The sequence below is a fragment of the Panthera tigris genome, chromosome A2 (genome assembly GCF_018350195.1).
Source record: "Panthera tigris isolate Pti1 chromosome A2, P.tigris_Pti1_mat1.1, whole genome shotgun sequence".
NCBI classification, from domain to species: domain Eukaryota; kingdom Metazoa; phylum Chordata; class Mammalia; order Carnivora; family Felidae; genus Panthera; species Panthera tigris.
Genome location: NC_056661.1, coordinates 92205084 through 92220567, shown reverse-complemented (window position 1 = coordinate 92220567; position 15484 = coordinate 92205084). Strand labels below are relative to the sequence as shown.

Below are 15484 nucleotides of genomic sequence, written 5' to 3'. Positions count from 1 at the left end.
TATCATTTTATAACATTATATGAGAACTCCTCCAAACAGACCCTTAATGCTTTTCCCTCTACCGTCCAGCAAGTTATTTTCAATTTGCTCTGTTATTTATGCAAGTTAAAAGATATTCTTAAAATGCTCCTATTTTAGTATTGGCAATTCAGTTCTTACATGTATATACTAGTCACATTTTGAGTGGCACCAATATTTTAAATCTTACAATAGTCATACCACTTTAAATATATCATTTCGTAGGTAGTGACAATTTGTTTTATTTAGCCACAAGAGGGGCTTCGACACCTATCGGTTCAAGTGCGTTGGTACATTTAAGGCCTCTTTCACTCCGTTTAACTGCTGCATCTGACTGGAGCAAGAATGGTGGCAAAGATCTTGACCTTGAAACACTGGTTGGATTAAAGGATTCAAGTGGATGATAGAAGCCGTGGCTGGGTTTAAGTGAGGGCCAAACAATGCGGGGATCAATGCGGCCGAGGGCAGGGGCTGCAGCGCGATGTGCGGTGGGTGGAAGGGGGCAGCAGTGACCAAATGCAGCGGGTGACCCGCTAAGAAAGTGGGGTGTGCGGGGATGATGGTCGGAGTCAGAGGTGACAACGTGAACGGCGTAAAATGTGGCTGGGAAAGAGGATGTAGGTGAGCTATAGGGAGGGGACCACCATGGGAATTTATGGAGGCAGAAACAGCAAAATGCTGCAGGAAGGTGTGGTGGATGGTGGTGATGGAGGTGCGCTGGTGAACTGGTACCGTCTGGACCGCCGAGGCCGGAGAGAAGGCAGTGGGCCCCGAGGCAGGCACAACTCGAAGATGCTTTGAGAGGAGCTGTTTCTGCACGTGCTGCTGGGCTTGTAGCTGTAAGATCTTATATTTATCTATTTCATCAGGAGAAAATGTTATTGGCTGCTGAATTAAGGGGGGAGAGCTAGATTTATGGCACACTTCTAATTCATCTTCTATTTTGTCATGCTTCTGCAAAGTTCTGTCGGAGTAAGAGTTTATATTCCCCTCTATGTGATTCATATGCATGCTTACATCCTGTAAGTCAGGATTTATTTGGTCCTCTTTGGTCTCTGTGGAATCAGTAACACCAGTATATCTATTAGATGGAAAAGCACCAGGGAAATCATTTGGTAGTGGGTCACGGCTTTGAATAAAATGTTGGACTTCGCTAATTAAAGGTTTTACTGGTTCTTTTGTTGTTGGGTTCTTTTTCATGTTTGGTGACTGTGAATCTGCTACTACATGAATTATACCTTTAGAAAGGTGGTTATCACAATCAGGATCTACTAAAACATGAACATTGTTTGTCTGTGAACTTTTGACTTTGTCTTTCTCAATAGTTCTTTGAATTGTAGTGCCTTTATCAATTCTCTGTTTACTTGTGTTCTGTGTTTTTTCAGACAAAGGCAGTGCGGGTCTGTTACAGCCCAGTGGCGTGAATTGAATTGTGCATTGAATTTGTGAATGAGCCTCTGATTCATTTTCACAATTCTTTGAAGAGACCTCAAAATTAGTTGATTGTTCCTGACACCTCTTGGCTTGCACTCTTTCTAAAAGGCTTTTGGCTGTCAGGGGTGTCCTCTCTCCTTCTGTAATGGCCAACTCTGTGCTTTCTAAAGGGCTGGTAGAACAATTTCTTAGAAGGCAGCTGATATTCCCAGAGTTATACTGCAGGGATTTTACTTTTCCTAGGTCACAAATACGAGGGCTGTCCAACGACTCTTGACTTCTCTCATTTTTACTTAAGCAATAAATTCTCTCTCTTGAGTAAGAGCCCAATCTGCTGTGCTGAGGTCCCTGGCAGTTTGGTGCTTCTTCACTATTTCCAGAACAGGAAACCTGTGAGCTAGGATCACAATGGACGATTCTCCTGGATTTGGGCCCTGAAAACTGCTGTTGATTTTTGCCCAGTTTATATCTTTCTCTGCACCGACTGTATCTATGTTTTGAGAATTTTTCATTCTTAAATGATTCCCACAATCTGTAGTTGCGGTCTCTCTGTATTTCAGACGGCAGGCAGGTGCTCTTTGCTAACTCCTCAGACACGCAGAGGCAGTTCGGGTTTTGGTGTCTCCCTTTGTGCCTTTCAACTGGGTTGTGTTCTCTTTTACAAAAGTACAGCAAATTGCCTCTGCCCTTGTCGCTGGACTTACGAACTGAACAAGTAGCTCTCAAGCTGGCTGTGCTGCCAGGGTATGTGTCTGAAGGGCTAGAAGTTCGATTCGGAGACAACTTTGGAGAGTTTCTCTTATAAGTTTGGTTTCTACATCTAGAAACCCTGCTGGTCATGCTGATGTGGTTTCTATTCACAATTACACTAAAGTCCTTCCCATGATCACTATGACCCCTCACTGGGTAAGGACTAGAATTCCAGGTAAATTGATTTGCATCTTCAAAATCTGAATGAGGATCGCAAGGGATCAGTTTTGGTTCTTTAGTCCTAGAGATGTAAGGAGAAAAAGATAGGCCCTCATTTACATCATTTAGAACTACCCTTTGGCAGCTTTGCCAATGGGTCCTTGAAGGTTCCTTAAGTCCATTATCACTATTATCATTGTTTTCTACACATTTCTTTAGAGAGATATCAAGGAAAGCAGGCACTTCAGGATTTTTCATTTCCAAATCACTTGCACTAAAATTATCTTTACTCATATTTGGCTCAGAATCACTGTAGCCCGAATTACATTTTCTCCGGAAACTTTCCCAATCTGGATTAGCTATCATCATCTTTGGTTTCAGAGATTGATCATTTTCTTGGATCAATTTCTGTTGGTCTTTGATTAAACCTGAGACTTGGCTCTCTATTGTAGTCTTCATTTCTGAGGGCTCCTTAATCAATTCTCTTTTTAAGTCCTCTGAATCACGGTCACTCTTTGTGTTCCGAGAAAGCTTAAAATCAAAATATAATGGGTTGCATCCGTAAGAGATACAGGGCTCCGTTTTTGTAAAGAGCAGAAGTTCCGTGGGCCACTGGAGAGTGGTGTGGCCATCCTTACTTTGTACATGGAGAAAAGGCAATGGTTTAGACTTCACGTCATGTGGACATGCTTCTCTTACAAGCCTTGTTGCATTTTTGCCAACTCTTTCTGTTTCATCTAAAGATTTTTCTCTCTTCTCCATTCTGGAGTTGGGATTCAGATGCACTGTACTGTTTTGTTTACTTGGCTCCAGTGATGGAAACTCATCCAGACATTCAAATATCCTGGCATCACTGTGCATGTAAATGTTTGGTGAGCTGGAGGAAGCATTTGCTTGGCATGAGTGATTAATGCTGTTTTCTGAAGTGTTCTTCGGTGTACCTCGAATTTCTTTTTCTCTGCTGCAAGGAGTAAAAGCCACATCTGAAAGATGAATATTAGATTTAGAGAATGAAGCATGAATGCCAATCGAATCTTCCAGTGTTTCATCAATAGAGTCATTTTTGTCTTGCACGATTTGAGAGCTGATGGAAAAGGTATTGTGTAAAACATGTTCCAGATGGCTTGGTGTGATGTTTATATCTTTTTCCTTAGTAAGAGGTACGTCCTCACTTGCAAACCTGCGGCACTTACATTTCTCTGCAGTTTCTTTTGCTTTATAGCTGGGGGACTTGTTACAATCGTGTGTTTCTTCTGTGTTCTCACTAAAAACTGATGCTGAAGACTCTAATTTTAGATGTACTTTTCTGGAAAAAGAAAATGATACTCCTGTCCTGTGATTTGCATTGCTGAGGTCTGAAGATGTCTGTGGTACCCGGTTTCCGAATAAATAACGTCTGTCCATTGGTAACTGGTGTCGATTTTGCATGGTGGGCCGCTGTTTATCAGAAATGCTTCTGGGGAGATTCTTTCCTTTAAGGAGAAGAGTGCTCTTCATGCACGATACCTTTCTGCCATTCTTAACTGGGAAAATTCCTTGCTGGAGTTGCTTTTCTATGGCTACCCTGGGAGCTTTGTATGCTGGTCCATTTCCAGAAACACTGTAGACACAATAAATATTTAAATGATTAAGACATTAGATTTGAAAACTCATGTATACGTGAACATTTCTTAGTGTTTCTATGATGAGTTATGCTGTCTACAAACTATGTCTATTGGAATATCACCATTTCACTGTGTTTATATAACTCGGTATATCTATGTTTCATAGAGGCCATTTCTAAAATGCATCACTTAAATGCGCTCTTTTGAAATTAGCAAGAAGCAATAATAGGTGGATATCTATGCTAGTGCTGCAAAAGAAAATAAAGTACTGCATTTACATCCCAATATATGTCCTGCAGAACCTATCAGTTTTTTTGGAAATATAGATTTAACATTCTTTCACAAGGAGTTTTTCAATCAGTGACCTCCCATTAAATAAGAAATAAAATGGAATTAAAAGTCACTTCCAAAATGTAAAAATATATTTTTAATGTCATTTTTTGTATAAGTACTACCATTTCATAATTTTTGTTGCCTCGGTTTTAAAATTTCTTCATGTTTGCTTACTTTGGAAAAGTGTGACTATTTCTTTCTCCATGACTTATCACCATTTTGACCAATTATAACAAATGCATAAAAAAGTAACACACATTTACAAGCCATCTCAGTATCTCAATTATTTGAAATCTTTTCTTTTGCATCTTCCTCACCCAAATACTTTCTTTCTACCTTTCCTGCATACATTTGTTTTATCTTTTAACAGCTTTTGTAAAGACTATTCATTCTGCTGAGCTTAATTTGTGATTCAATCTGAGAACTAGAAATAGCAATACACCGAAGAGATGAAACTCTTTAGATTAAAATTGTCTCGTCTATGTTTACCTTAAAACCTCTACTACAAAACAAGGTTTGGGCGGAGGTGGGGTGGTGGAAGGCAACAGAAAACACATCATTTATCTGATCTTTTGCTTTGAGATGGCTTTCTTTTCCTTCTCCTTTTCTTTATCCACATGCTTGGATATGTGTCTGTTTGCTTCTTTCTAGTTTAGATTTTTATTTTATTGTATTCATTCATTTGTTACTTGAGTAAAGAATACTAATAAACTGGTATCTTTTCCATACATAGCTTAACTTCTAATGGAGAGGTATGTTTTCTGAGCCCTTTTCTGAGAAGTTCTTTCTTGTTGCCTTCACCTATGACTGATTTGGCCAATCAGCACAGAACTCTGGAATCCCATTCCTCTTGTCCACCAAATCTCATATATATAAAACCTTGGTTTGCAATAATAATTCATTCCGAAAACATGCTTGTAATCCAAAGCAATTGTATATCAAAGCAAATTTTAAGAACCATTGGCTCAGTTGTTATCATGTGACAGTTGGCATCAGGTACTACTCCTATTGAAAGACACTGCTTGTTTATCAAGTCAAAACTCATTAGAAATGTTTGCTTGTCTTGCGGAATACTTGTAGAACAAGCTGCTTGCAATCCAAGGTTTTATGGTACTTTGCTTCATTGTCTTTACATGTTTAATATCACAGAAAAATACTTACTAATCCTCCTTTTATTCATTTTTGAAAGGAATCTGTTGTGCACTTGTGTGATTTGTAATTTTCTTTTTCATTTATATATATTTATAATATTTACAACTTACATTTTTATTGTAAGTACTATCCACAATATATTGTTATTTTAGATTATATATATATATATATATACATATATATATGTATATATGTATATATATATATTCATATATTAGATGACATATATATATATAACATTTTTACCAGACCAGAGTTACAGATTGATTTCTTGGGTTAATTTTCACTAGTACTGTTGGGCACTTTCAATTCAATTTCTTTAGCTCAGTTGTATTTTCTTCTCTGATTTCTCTGATTATTGCTTCTTCTCTGTCTTAGCTTTTTATGCTGGAATCTATATGTTAAATATGTTGGCGTTCATGAATATATCTTTTAGGTCTTATTATTTATCTCAATACTTTAGTGTCTTTAGTCTGTTTCTCTAGTTCAGAAGGAATTTCTTGTTTTTAATTTCTGTTTTACTCTTTCAATTTTTTACAATATCCAATATTTCATTTACTATGCTCATATGGATTTTAATTTATCATAGTTTCAGCCACCATTCACTTTTTAACAATTTCAGATTGTTCCTTCTTCATAAACAAATTTAGAATTATACTGGTCCCTTGAATCTTGTGGAAAATAAATTCAGAAAATTTTCAGTAACTGTTCCATGATGAAAACTTTCTTCTTACTCATTACATTAATCTTCTTTTTGTGAATCATTTTTTTATGTTCTTTAGAGAGGTTGTTGAGGCATTTTGATATGAGGAATGGAAAGGAACACACTAAGATAGTGTATGGCTTATTCAGTATTTCTTTCAAACAGAAAGGAAAATAGAAAGCAGAGAGGTTAACTGTAGTTACTGGTCTTTTAAAATGCCTGCAGTCTGGGGATAGAAGGGTAAGGGAGCAGAAAGATCTGCAGCTCAGAATTTTGCCTCAGTGTTAAAGAGTTTCTTTTCCATATTTAGTAGCCACACTTTTGATTAAGTAGGAGCTATACTTCTGTTAAGTTACCTTCTCTAGGAATGGCAATTAATCTGATATTATCTGCACTTAGAAATTATTTCAAAAGCCTGGTGTTTGGATATTAGCATTCTGCTTCTATGATTCCATTATGACACAGATATGTTACCATTTTTATATTATCTACCTATATTTTTTCCTCAATAATATTTTTTTTTCTTATTATCCTGGCACTGTTTTGTGTATTTTCTTGCTTTGATTTATGTTAGTCTAAATGTTCTTTTCTGTATGGTTTTATGTGACAATTTATCTCTCTAATGTGCAAGCTTCTACCTTTTATATCCTTTTCAATATTTTTAATCATCTTTACTCATTGTTTTTATATTTTGCTCTTCTTGTCCTTAATTTTTGTTCTTACTGTATAATCCAATCTACATTTATGATTATATTTTTTCACAAGTTGTAGCATTTTATCCTCATTATTAATCTTTTCTACCTCTAGGGTTTATGCTTTAAACTGTTTATCTCATTGCTTTCTAAACTTTAAGTTCCCTTATCATAAATCTAGTTAATTTTTGTATTTTGGAAAATCCCAATTTTATATCTTTGTGGTTTTCAATTCTATTATTTTAATACTACTTTATGCCTTTTAACATAATTAAAGTTTAATTTTTATAGTTATGTCCTTACTTACAATTTCACTGTTTTCTCTAGAACTTTCTTTAATTTATTTCTATATTGTCTACCTAATTATTTTTTATTTATAATAAAAAAGTGACTATAAAGTTAGCCCCTTCATACTTATTAATAGATTGTCCATTCTAATAGGTCTCCCCAAATTCTAATTCTTGACAAATAAAAACATGCACTATTTAATTATCTTCTTGTAAAAGAATACTTTCCAGCCAGGCAACAAAACATATCAAATATGTTTGATGCATATTTTCTTTAAATGATATAACATGATCCATCTCTTATATTCTCAGAATCAGTGATCTTATAATTTTTTTTAATTTGGAAAAAATGTCCATATCAATATGCACTATACTTAGATTTATACATGTAGAAGTTTACAAACCGAATGACTCTTCACCCCCATGCAGTAACTGGGCTTGCTAAGGAAACAGGTTGGGCTGAATTTCCCAAGAAATGGCCAAAGTTGATTGTCCTTTATAAGATTCATCAATAGTTTTCTGCCATCATTTTTTTTTTTCATCAGTCCAACTGCAATATTCTTACCACTAGTAAATTCTCCTCTCTTCTCCATAGAAATCATAGGAGAATTTTCTTGTTATGTGCACCATCCTACTGAGAAAACCTTGTTATGAGAATCATGGACAGAGAAAGGTTGTTTAGGAGAGGAATACAGATAATTTTTTTTCTTTTTCATTTTATTTCTTACTTTCATTTTTCAAGTAAGCTGCCAAAATGAAAATATTAAATAATTCTATTAAGTGACTTCCCTTAGGCCATGAGGCTGCTTAAGCAAAAAGAACAATTATCTGGAGCGCAGAGGACAGGTAGCAGCAAAAAATGTAATAATTTTCCTAGTTCCATGTTTTGCATGTGGAAAGCTTAACACCTATCATTTCCCTAACAATATGAGGGAAAAACAAACAAACAAACAAACAGAACCTAGAAAGTCTGTCTATCCTATAAGGAATGGGCTTGAGTTTGTGTTTGTTTAGTTAATACGATTTTCAGCTCAACTTTAATCGAGTAGAATTTTTCATTTGTTTTAATTTGGAAAACACTTAATGGGTAGCATGGCAAACTCAGAATTTTTAAACAGAAGCATCATCATCATCATCACTATCACTATACCTCCCACAGGAAAATAAAGAAATGTAGAAGCATGACAACTTTCCAATAATAAAAAAGGATATATGTTTATTAAGGCTACTAAGATTTTTTGTTGCATGGACTGAAAGGACCTATCTAAAGGTTGTCTCTCTACAGTAAGATTTGCCCCCTCTTTTATATTCTCATAATAATCTCATAATAAATCACTCAAGAATTAACATATTCCCCACATTTTTTTCCCTACATGCTACCATAATTATCATTAGACATTTCCTTCTCAGTCCTATTTTGACAAGGACAGTTTGATATCTTATTGACACTGTGTTCGAATAGCATAAGATCCTCATTGTATTGGCCAGTGGAAAGCTCAGTACCAGATGTGGGTCCCATTTCTATGACTGTGTAGGAGCTCAGGGCATACATTTTTATATTAACCTCACCTCTGGATACATGTTTTTTCCAAACTTCATTGTTTCCTTATACCAAATTTCTCACTTATTTTTAATAGGATTATCTCCTATGTATTTTCTTGAGTTAATTAAATTATTCTAAGATAGTGGTACAAATACCTAAATATGTGTAAGGTAAACACTATGTTTTTACTCATAAATTGATCCTTAAAACAAATGTTTTCCTAGAATCAAATTTGAGGTCTAATATATTATGGTACTCAATTATTTGAGTCATTCATTCTCAAATTTATTGCATTTTGTTTTTCATTTCAACAACAGGGGTTTAAATTGTGGCACAGAGCTATAAATTTCACAATTCACTAGGTTGCTGCCAACTGCATTAATTAGCTACGTTAGGTGTTTTACATTATGATTCATATGAACACAAATCACAATGTGCAAACTTAATTGAGTTCCAGGTAACAATCTCCTCACTTGGAAACATTCAGCAGTTCCAAGCTCATGAAAAACAGCTATTTTTCAGCTACAAGAATGTATTAGTATAATGCATGTTATAATTATCAATTTAAATAGCAGGGTGTGGTAAATTTAACTGCATTCACTACATCATTTTTTTTTTTTTTTTTTGTCATCCAGACAATGATAAGTGTCATTTATTCTAGGTTCAGGTATGTACAGGGAAATGCAGAGAAGATTTATTTCCTCCCCAGATAGATGCACTGTTACTTAAGGTTTTTAAAATTATTATTACAAAAAAATAAACAAAATAAACATTATTACAAAACTTAAAATAATTACTAAAAAGCTCTATGGGCCCATTTAAATCAGCTGGATAGAATAAGTGCCAGTACATGAGAATCATTCTTAGATCATTTCATGAAATAGCACATAAAATTAACAACATTGGGAAGGAAAAAAGTCAGATACCAAAGTAACTAATTTATTAGCCTTTAACTATTAAAACATTTGTCCTCAAGCATGTCTTTTGATTAATTATAATTTGCTTCCGTGTGACCGTAAATCAAGTAAATTTATCTTGACATTTCCCCAATGATTGAATAGACCTTTTTTTGGAAGAGAGTTTTGAACCATCTGAGATACCTCTAATTCTTACCATTCAGACTGTTGCCTTAACTCAGCCAGCTGGTGAAGCCGTTTAAGTGCTTTTTCTTGTTTCTTCTCATCTTTCCATGACTTGGAAGCTACATTTCGAGCAAACTCCCGTTGCTTTAATTCTTTCAGTCTCTATGGACAAAGAAGAAAAACAGAAAGGGTACTATAAATAAGTAATATCTTTTCTACCTGTAAGTCTCCTTATTAAACTTTGTCTTGGGTGCACAGGTGACTTTCTGGATAGAGAGGGTAAAGCACTATTTCCATGGGTGTTCTTCTCTTCTCCAAGATAAAGTTAGTTGTCAACTGGCTTATTTATCAAAGCTTGTCACAATCACTACAGAAATGTCCTGCCCAGTGTTTTTTGGGACCACTGTGGCTACATAACTGCAATCATTTATGTGTCTGTGAAAACATAAATGGCAGAACGTGTGATATATGAATGAGGGTGAAGGGAGAAGAGGTTATGGGGTGCACTTTCCTCTCCCTACTGCCCACAGTCCTCTCACTTGTGAAACATGCTTAGTCGTATTCATGCAAATTAATACTATTAAATATACTGGGTGAAATGAGCTTGTTTGATTTAAGAACATCTATTATTGGGAAAGATTCAGTTCAAAGCTTTAATGAGTGATTCTTAACTCTTTTTTTTTTTTTTTTTTTTTTCCTGGTGGAGGTATTTATCCAATGCAGATTTCTATATTGTATCCAGGAGGATAAAGATAGGTCAGGATTTAAACTCAGGGAAGATGGTTGCTTGGCTTTGCTTGATTTAAATTAACCTACCACTTCTTTTAATTAATCTTTTCTCTAAAACAATTGACTTACATGCAAATTGGATGTTACTCATTACCTGTTGGGATTTCTACTTCAGAATTTGCCATTAAGCACACCCATTGATATTGAACAAATTGAGAAATAGCCACAATCAAATGAGCATCTTAAAGTTTGGCATTTAATCCTGAATTGAGAATATATTTGAAGATTAGTCTCTCTTAACTAAATTATTTTAAACTGTCTGAAATCTATACCCATTCAATTTGTTTTCATTTTCCAAATCAAGTCTAGAAGATATTTCCCAGGAATGGCAAAAACCACATAGCTATCAAGTGAGGTTATAATGCTGTACTAGAATACTGCCCACCCATGAAGTGAGGGTACAACCTTTAATGGTCATTAATGTTGTTCCTGAAAGGGAACATACTTCTGTGAGATGGTGGCCAGATAACCACACCTGGGCTAAGTATCTGAAGAAGGAGGCAAGACCAACCTTTCAAAGAGATAATATTCTAAGCCCAATGAACAAGAGTTTCACAGAACTAAAAGCAGCCACAGGGGCAATAGTGGAGCCAATCTGAATTCAATTTTTGCCAAATGCCTCACAGGCTTAAAAAAAAAAAAACAGAAAATTTCAAGAATTAAAATTGTGGCCCATGTGTTTTAAACAAAAAAGGATCAACAGTTCTCTGGAGTCGATAAATAGCAGAGTGTCTAAACCTTAAGGGATAGGCATGGTCAGAAGACAGAGAGAGGGTTTTAAAATCTCCGTTACTACTTTTCCTCCTACTCACACTTCCTCAGCCCCCATATACATAATAATCTAGTCTTCCAGTGAAAGCTTGCCTTGAGAGCAAAGACCTTTTGGAAATTGTTCTACACAATTTAAGGGCCCACATAAAATGAAGTTCAACTGTGTCAAAGAGAGAATATGGCTACATAAGTAAAGAGCAGAGAGATTGTTTTTTTTCTTTACTCTGTTACTACAGAACATAAAATACTCTATTATATGTATATATATATATATATATATATATATATATATATTTAATTTTTTTTAAATGTTTATTCATTTCTTGAGAGAGAGAAAGACAGAGCATGAGTTGGGGAGGGGCAGAGAGAGAGGGAGACACAGACCCCGAAGCAGGCTCCAGGACCTGAGCTGTCAGCACAGAGCCCAATGAGGGGCTTGAACCCACAGACCGTGAGATCATGACCTGAGCCGAAGTCGGATGCTTAACCGACTGAGCCACTCAGGTGCCCTAAAATACTCTATATTATATTTAATATTTTATATGACTTGTATGTAAAACCTGAATAGCCTAGGAGAGGAAATTTGTTCATTTACTCACATCTGACACTTTACTCTCATTATTGGAATTTTGTTTGAAACTTCCAGGTATAACTCTCTTTCTTTAGTCCCCTAGTTTCCAGGGCTGCACCTTTAACTCTGAGTTATAGAAATGAGTGAAAATTCTGTCTTACTCACCCAACAACAAATATTGTCAACTACTACTATATAACAAGGATATAAAGTTGTCAAATCAGTAATTTTCCCTTCAGGAGATACAGACAAGGGAAGAGGTATTTTCACAAGATAGTTTTGTTTCTCAATAGGGGTGGACACAAGATGTGTTAGAAGCATATAGGAAAAGTTAAGATAGAAGGGGGTGGGTACAGATTTGTTGTGTTAAGGAAGTCAGCCAAGTTAACATGTGTCTAAGGAACACAGAAAACTAGAGGAGATTTTGTTTAATGACATCTAGCCATAGATTTGGCTTAGCAAATGCTGAGTGCACAAGGCTGCACAGAGGGGAAAAAAAACAAAACAGAGAGCTACAGAGAGATCCCGTCAAATTTTCAGCATACTGAATTGCAGCACATGTATATGAAAAAACTACTCCAAGCCAAGAAAAGGGCCACCTGAAAGAATTAATGGCATCAGCGCCTGGCATGCATATAGGGTCAGGAAGAGTGTTCTCACCAACAAAATGGAACAAACCCACAGGACACTGAGTATAGAATTCATGGAAATCTTGCCGCAGTAGAGAATAATTTGCTGTGGATTGAGCATTACTTTGGATTTGCCTAACGAATCATAAAAGCAAGAGCTACAAACATAAATCTGACCATAAGCAACTTAACTTCATTTCAGAACCAAATTTAAAGAAATTTATAGAAATACAAAAATATTCAGCAACAACAAGGAAAAAATTAATAACATCTGACATGCAATCAAAGATTAAGATCAAAGATTATCAAGAAAGCACGAACTAAAATGAGGAAATAATCAAGACCAATACAGAACCAATACAGAGGCTAGAGTTGGCAGAAAAGTACATTAAGACAGTTATAACTGTATCTTCTGTGCTCGTAAAGTAGATAAGAGATGATTGTCAACTGGACAATTATGCAGTTAGAGTCTCTGAAGAAGGAGGAGGGAATATTTGAAAATATAATGGGTGGAAATTTCCAAATTTCCTGAAAACCCACAGATCTCCCAACATCTCAAGTGCAAGTAACATAAAGAAAACTATCCCAATGCTTGTTATTATCAAATTTTAAAAAATCAGTCAAAAAAGTGGAATTTTTAAAAGCACCTCAAGGGAAATGACACATTCCTGCACAGAACAAAGAGTAGGATGGCAAAAGAATTCTTCTTGGAAACAATACAAGTGAGAATACAGGGGAGCAGCACATTTAAATTCATGGAAGAAAATTAAAAACTTCTCGGAATAAAATTTTATACTTTGTGAAAATATCTTTTCAAATGAGGTGAAATAAAGATATTTTAAGACATGAAACACTGAAAGAATTCCTCAGCGCACCCCCAGGATAAGAAATGTTAAAGAATATCCCTGGGCAAAAGGAAAATAATACCAGATAGAAATGTGTGATTACACAAAAGAGCAAACACCAAAAATAATAACTATAGGATAAATAAGACATATTTCTTAGTGTTTAAATGTACTTAAACCATTTAAGCAAAACAAGTAGCTATGTTTGGGGCAATTTATAACAAATTATACATAAAATGTTTGTCATCAATAGCAAAAAATCCAAGAAGGAGAAATATGTTGAAAGGTCTTATTCAATACTGAACTGGTAGAATAACAATTGAAGGCGGATTGTGATAAGAAGTGGACAATATGGCAACCATTAGTCTAATAAAACAAAATGGTTTAGCTAATAGGATAACAAAGAGGGTAAAAGGAAATCATTACATCTACTCAATCCAAAAGAAGGTAGAAAAAAGTAAAACAGGAAGGTAAAATAGATGGGACAATTACAAAACAAACAACAAGATAACAACTAAAATCTAAATACATCATTAATCAAATTAAATATAAATGGTTAAACAAAACATTGGAATTGAAAGTTAGAGAGTATCAGTTTGGATTAAAAAGTGAGCTCCAATTATATGTTGATTATAAAAACAAACTTTAAAATACAGCTACAATGGGTTAAAAAAATATAAAAAGATTTACCATGTCAACACCAGTGAAATAAAGCTGGCAGGACTCTATCACTATAAAGCAAAGAAGATTCTAGAGCAGATATACTATTAGGAATAAAAAAAGGGCTATTTCATAATGATATGGAGTAAATAAATCAGAATGACAAGATAAGCCTAGATGTTTCTACGTCTAATAACAAAGCTTCAAAATACACAAAGCAAAAGATAAAACTGCAAGGAGAAAAAGTTAAATCCACAATTATAATAGGAGTTTTTAATGGCCTTCCACCAAACAGAATGCTAATCGCAGATATATATTTCTGGAAAAGGTTACACCGAGGTGACCAAAGCTCTTAAAAAAAGACCCTTCCAACAATTGATTTATCTAATGAAAAGAGAACTGGGCAGATAAGGAAACCTTTCCAAAAACATATGGGTCAAATTTTGCCAACTCCGTATTTTAGCTTGAGTTTTCCCAAGTTTCTACTTTTCTTCTCGTGTCTACTTAAACAATGGCATGTGCTAAACTGTCAGTAATCTTACTTAGTTTAAATAGAAGACAAACCAATTGGAAAATAATAAAAGTTCTTTGAGAGTATATAGTAGATCAGTCCTTACTGAGAACAACACAAGACAAACGTATTTCAGGAAAAAAAAAATTACTTACACATTTACAAAGATCTGTAGAAAGCTCAGTGATGGTTAATGACTTGGGATGAACAGATCAGAGCAGGTGAGGTTGAATCTCCCTGGGGGAGTAAGGAAGACAGAAAGTAGCACCTAACAATAGGGGGAATTAAATGAAGTGTCTGCTTTCCAGAGGTGTTGGATGGTAGACAACACAGTATAGGGCTTAAGAGAAGGATTCTGAAATCAGTTAGACCTGAGTTTGTATACTGTCTTCTGTCACTTACTAGCTTTGAGTCTCTAAGGTTACTCAATCTTCCCAAACTTCAGTTTACACATTTGTAACCTGGAAGACTATCACTATTTACCATGTAGAGTTCTTGGAATTAATATTTGAGTTGAGAAAAGTAAAACACTGAGCACAGCGCCTGATACATACATTGCAAATGATCAATGAGTCTGAACTATTATCACTATTAGAGGTAAGGAATGGTCAGATTTTATGGAACTGTGGGAAGCAGCGTCAATAAAGAGCCCTCGATTTACCTGACAGTGGGGAGCCATTAAAAACACTTGATTGGTATTCTTACTGAAAACCGAGTGTTTAAGTAGTTTTCATCTGGATTTTACGAAACGGGTAGGTGTAGTCTTTTCTAAAGGAGACTACGGAAAAAGGAAGGAGGCTGGGTATGTCCCTCTTCCTTGTCTTGAACAATTTATACTCTTTAGTTGAAACATGTATTTTCTGTAAGTCCAAGATCATATGTCACTCCCAAAGAAAATTATAAATTTTGGATTAAAATACGATTTGTTGTCAGACTCTTTTTTGATAAATC

At 35.1% G+C, this 15484-nt stretch overlaps 1 protein-coding gene across 1 annotated transcript in view; it reads right to left on the bottom strand.

Annotated features, from left to right (window-relative positions):
- Nucleotides 1-232: 232 nt before the first annotated feature.
- The window catches only part of ZNF804B (zinc finger protein 804B), a 28810-nt gene continuing 13558 nt past the window's right edge, over nucleotides 233-15484 (bottom strand). The window contains exons 2-3 of the mRNA XM_042965880.1: nucleotides 9789-9919; nucleotides 233-3961 (exon numbers count right to left, since the gene is read on the bottom strand). Of these exons, the coding sequence (XP_042821814.1) occupies nucleotides 289-3858 (3570 nt within the window). The 5' untranslated portion in view covers nucleotides 3859-3961; nucleotides 9789-9919 and the 3' untranslated portion in view covers nucleotides 233-288. The remainder of the gene's footprint in view (nucleotides 3962-9788; nucleotides 9920-15484) is intronic.